The following is a 4,281-nucleotide window of genomic DNA, read 5'->3' on the forward strand; positions in this document are numbered from 1 at the left end:
CACTGGCCCCACAGGGACAGACCTTATCAGGACGCGCAGAAGCCCAAAGCCCTCAGGCAGGAAGCCCACACGGGCTGGGACAGACAGACAGGGAGAGCTGGGACAGGCAGGAGACACTTCCCGGAAGTGCTCCTCTGTGCACTTGCTGGCAGGTGCGCCCAGTGTCTGGGAGCTCCTTGTTCCAGAAGTTTCCTTGAGGGGTGTCCCACACCAGGCAGTGCCCCCTTCAGTTTTGATAGTACACACAGTGTTGGTTTCGACAGCCTCCATGCCTGGCGCCTGGCTCAAAACCATGCCACAGGTTTGTTCTTGTTTACTGAAACACTTAAGCCAACAGGAAATGTGCAGTCTGACAACTTTTCTCACAGGGAAGAGGAGCAGGAGCCCAGGACAGACCCGACGGGAGCGGATCCAGGTGCCCTGGACAGGGCGGGACTGTGTTGGGGCCTGGAGAGCCGCAAGGGAGGAGCTGGCAGGCAGGTGGGCCCTGGGTCTGGAAGGGGCGGAGCCCAGGGCGGGTCATATGATGGCCTGGTGGGGCAGCCCATACAGGACCAGGCTGAGGGCCATGGGGTGCGGCTCTGCGTCTGGAGACTCCACCCTGGGGGACGCCACCTCCTCCACGGTGCTGTATGGAGTCTCATCTGTGGAGTGTGAGCACAGCTGTCAGGCGGGGGGCGGTCTGGCACCCATCCAGACCCGCACCCACACCCCCTACCGCCGGGGACAGGGGGGATGGGGTGAGGCTGGTGCGGGAGTCGGCCTGTGCCCAGTGGTGCTGCCCTGCTTCTCACTGCTGGCAGCGTTTCTGCCTGCAGCGGCGGAGCGCTGCAGCCCTGGCTGAACCTAAGTCCCCTCCACCCCCGCAGCCACGCTGGGGCGTTGGTAGGATCCAGGGACCGGCCTCAGGGCCGCCTCTGTTGCCAGCAGTGCCCTTCCCTGGCAAAGCCATCACAAGGACGAGGTAACTGGTTCCCTCCCGAGTGTGTGCCGACGTTTGGGGTCCACAAACTGCGCAGACTCCAGGAGCCAACAGGCCAGCACTAGCCGGCGTGGCCCTGCACCTGCTGTGCATGCTCTCAAGCATGTGGTCTGCACGGCACACGGGAGGCCGGGTCCCGCTCCGTGTCCGTCAGGACGTCCATCTTTCCAGTGCCTCGTGTGGACGCCAAGGCAGGGGAGCACTGTTAAGTGCTGTTGCTAAGGCTCAGGATAGGCTTTTTGAAAGCATCCCTTTTTAATACGTTTTTTCTTTAAAAAAGCGAAGATGTTGGGAGCCAGGGCAATCTGACTTCTGAACTGACCGTTGGTCATTTCCCTGGTGCCTGACTACCTTGAGTGAAGGAATGTCAGGCTGGACTCGTGTCTGGCTTTGAGCTTTCTGTGGAGAGCTCCAAGAGGAAGATACACACCAACCATAGCTGCTTGCTGCTGAAGCACACGTCTGGCTCTTGGAGGCCCCGTTCCAGCCCCGCCTTTCAGAGGGCACCACAAACAAAGTGGTCTAAAGATGACCCTGCAGCCATTTCTACCCACGGCTTCCCCACCAGCCCCGCCCAAGGCCTGTGGTTGACAAACACATCTTTCCTTTGCACAAAGGCAGTGTTCTGATTGGTAGAGCTCTGCAGCTCTACCTATGGAACCAGGCCATTCAGCCCACTTCGGGAGTTAGCTAAAAGACACCTCCTGAACTTCCTCCTGCTCTTTTGCAATGTTAGGGTTACTGAAAGACTTTTCTCAAGTGGTCTTTTCTTGCCTACTCTCTGTGTGCTGTTTGTATGTTCCAATACTGGGGTCTGAACTCAGAGGCTTGTGCTCTTGCTTGGCTGGAACTCTTGAGTCATACCTCCAGTCTGAAGTTTCTCAGAGTTTTCTGCCTATGCTGGTTTTGAGCCATGATCCTCAGATCTCAGCCTCCTGAGTAGCTGGGATTCCCATAATGCACTGGTGCCTGACTCTTCCTTTGATTGTCATGATGACTGAGCAGAGATGGCCGCAGCAGAGGTGATAGCTGCTCCACCCCAGTGGTTGGAGCAGCAGGGGCAAGAGGGCTGCCAAAGAGCTCCCGAGCTCTGCGGTGGGGCAGGGATGGCAGGGAAGGCACCAAGGGCGAGGGTGGCAGAGGCAGGGAGAAACAAGACGGAAGAAAGACCAAAGGCTGTGGAGAGTCCAGATGATGGAAGAGTCCCAGGGGGCCCTTGAGGGCGGAGGGTCTGGACCCGCTAGCCGGGTCCCGACCGGAGTCTCGTAGGGCTGACAACACGAGGCCCCCATGAGCTCCAACACGAGCAGGGGCTGCCTCTCAGGCTGCTGAAAACAGGCTGACCGTAGCTTCCAAGGGCCAAGAACAGAAAGCCTCCCACCTCAATACCTGCAGCCAGAGGCCTCCGGCTTCTCAACCCTGCAGCTCCGAGGCGCAGACAGCTCTGGTCTGCCGGTCCAGCCCCCAGGCTGGCAGCTAACCTCACTCCCCGCACCCCTCCTGTGTGGTCGGCCAGAGGACCTCAGCCAGGCCATCGGTAATGCATTCATTCACTCAATACTTAATTTTCTGGTACAATATGCTAGGCAGAAAACATATGTTTTCAAAGGCTAGCTTACTAGGGAGTTGTAGTATATTAGAAGATTTCCCACTTAAAAACCATTCTGGAGGACACCTTTCCAAGTTGTAGCAGATCGCTCCTTTCATGTTCAGCTAAACGCTGTTGGCTAGTGTTGGGTCACGTTTTGCACAGTGATGTCTGCAGCGTGTCACTGCGACCAGTGTTGGGGACTTCAAAGTTGGGAAGTCAGACTGATGGCTACAACTTAACCAGGGCATGCCCCTGGCCCCACCCAGGCAACGATTTCCCCAGGGGTCTCTTCTCTGACGGGGGGTGACGGAACGCCAGGGGGGCCCAGCTGGCACCCCCCAGTCCCCAGCTGCGGAGGACGGGGTGTGAAGGCGTGGCCGTGCCAGGCGCCAGGTCTGCAGCTCTCTGGTCTTCCTCGGCTGTACATAGTCAGCCCAGCTCTTTCCCCAGGTTCATGTCTCTGAGGAGAGCGTGCCGTGGGAGGCTGATGCAGATGCTGTTTCTGCCTTACCTTCGGTCGCCATTTCAACATATTTCATCTTCTGCAGGAGGTAGACGGTTCTGCCAACTGTCTTGCCAACCGTCAGCAGGTCTAGGACAGGAGCGTGCCCTTAGACGGCCACCAGCCGGCCCGGGACCCGGCACCCCTCCGGTGGGTCAGCTGGGAACTCACTTTCCCACAGGATGTTGGCCCTCAGGGCGTTGTCCGCCAGCTGTGCTGCCCACTGGTTGGCCATGATGCTCTTGACTCCCACCAGGCTCAGAAGGATGGCGGTCTCAATGGGCTTATCCAAGGTCACGCTGTCGGGGTCCCGCCCACGGGTTGGCACCAGGGGCAGGCGCCCCTCCTCTTCCTGCCCATCTCCCATGGGTTGGCACCAGGGGCAGACGCCCCTCCTCTTCCCCCCATCTCCCATGGGTTGGCACCAGGGGCAGACGCCCCTCCTCTTCCCCCCATCTCCCATGGGTTGGCACCAGGGGCAGACGTCCCTCCTCTTCCCCCCATCTCCCAGACTGTACTGGTGGTAGGAATGTAGTTTTGGACTGATGCTTTACAGTTTTACAGTGATTTCAGCTACAGAATTAAGTGCCATTTAATAAGAAATGGCCTTTCTGTGTGCTTATAAAATCTATCTGGCAGCAGCACCAGCCCCTGGATGGAGTTGACCATGAATGCTGGCACTATGAGGTTCAAGGTCCCCCACCCACCTCTGGAAGCTCACATGGTCTCTGGGGTAGGGCGCCCCAGCCTGACAGTGGGTGTGCCCCGTGTTCCCGGGCCAGGCTGCCCCCCAGCCCTGACCGTGGGGTGTACCTCATGATCCCTGGCCAGGCCGCCCCTCCCCTGCCCTGACTGTGGGGTGTGCCCCGTGTTGCCCCTCCCCTGCCCTGACTGTGGGGTGTGCCCCGTGTTCCCGGGCCGCCCCCAGCCCTGACTGTGGGGTGTGCCCCGTGTTCCCGGGCCGCCCCTCCCCACCCCCGACAGTGGGTGTGCCCTGTGTTCCCGGGCCGCCCCCAGCCCTGACCGTGGGGTGTGCCCTGTGTTCCCGGGCCGCCCCCAGCCCTGACCGTGGGGTGTGCCCTGTGTTCCCGGGCCGCCCCTCCCCACCCCCGACAGTGGGTGTGCCCCGTGTTCCCGGGCCGCCCCCAGCCCTGACTGTGGGGTGTGCCCCGTGTTCCCGGGCCGCCCCTCCCCTGCCCCCTGCCG

General features: G+C 60.4%; 1 protein-coding gene across 1 annotated transcript in view; it reads right to left on the minus strand.

Annotated features, from left to right (window-relative positions):
- Nucleotides 1-298: 298 nt before the first annotated feature.
- The window catches only part of Cfap46 (cilia and flagella associated protein 46), a 92,468-nt gene continuing 88,485 nt past the window's right edge, over nucleotides 299-4,281 (minus strand). The window contains exons 57-59 of the mRNA XM_070011425.1: nucleotides 3,247-3,374; nucleotides 3,085-3,165; nucleotides 299-644 (exon numbers count right to left, since the gene is read on the minus strand). Of these exons, the coding sequence (XP_069867526.1) occupies nucleotides 520-644; nucleotides 3,085-3,165; nucleotides 3,247-3,374 (334 nt within the window). The 3' untranslated portion in view covers nucleotides 299-519. The remainder of the gene's footprint in view (nucleotides 645-3,084; nucleotides 3,166-3,246; nucleotides 3,375-4,281) is intronic.

Source organism: Dipodomys merriami, unplaced genomic scaffold (genome assembly GCF_024711535.1).
Source record: "Dipodomys merriami isolate MVZ:Mamm:240054 unplaced genomic scaffold, mDipMer1.0.p SCAF_82, whole genome shotgun sequence".
NCBI classification, from domain to species: domain Eukaryota; kingdom Metazoa; phylum Chordata; class Mammalia; order Rodentia; family Heteromyidae; genus Dipodomys; species Dipodomys merriami.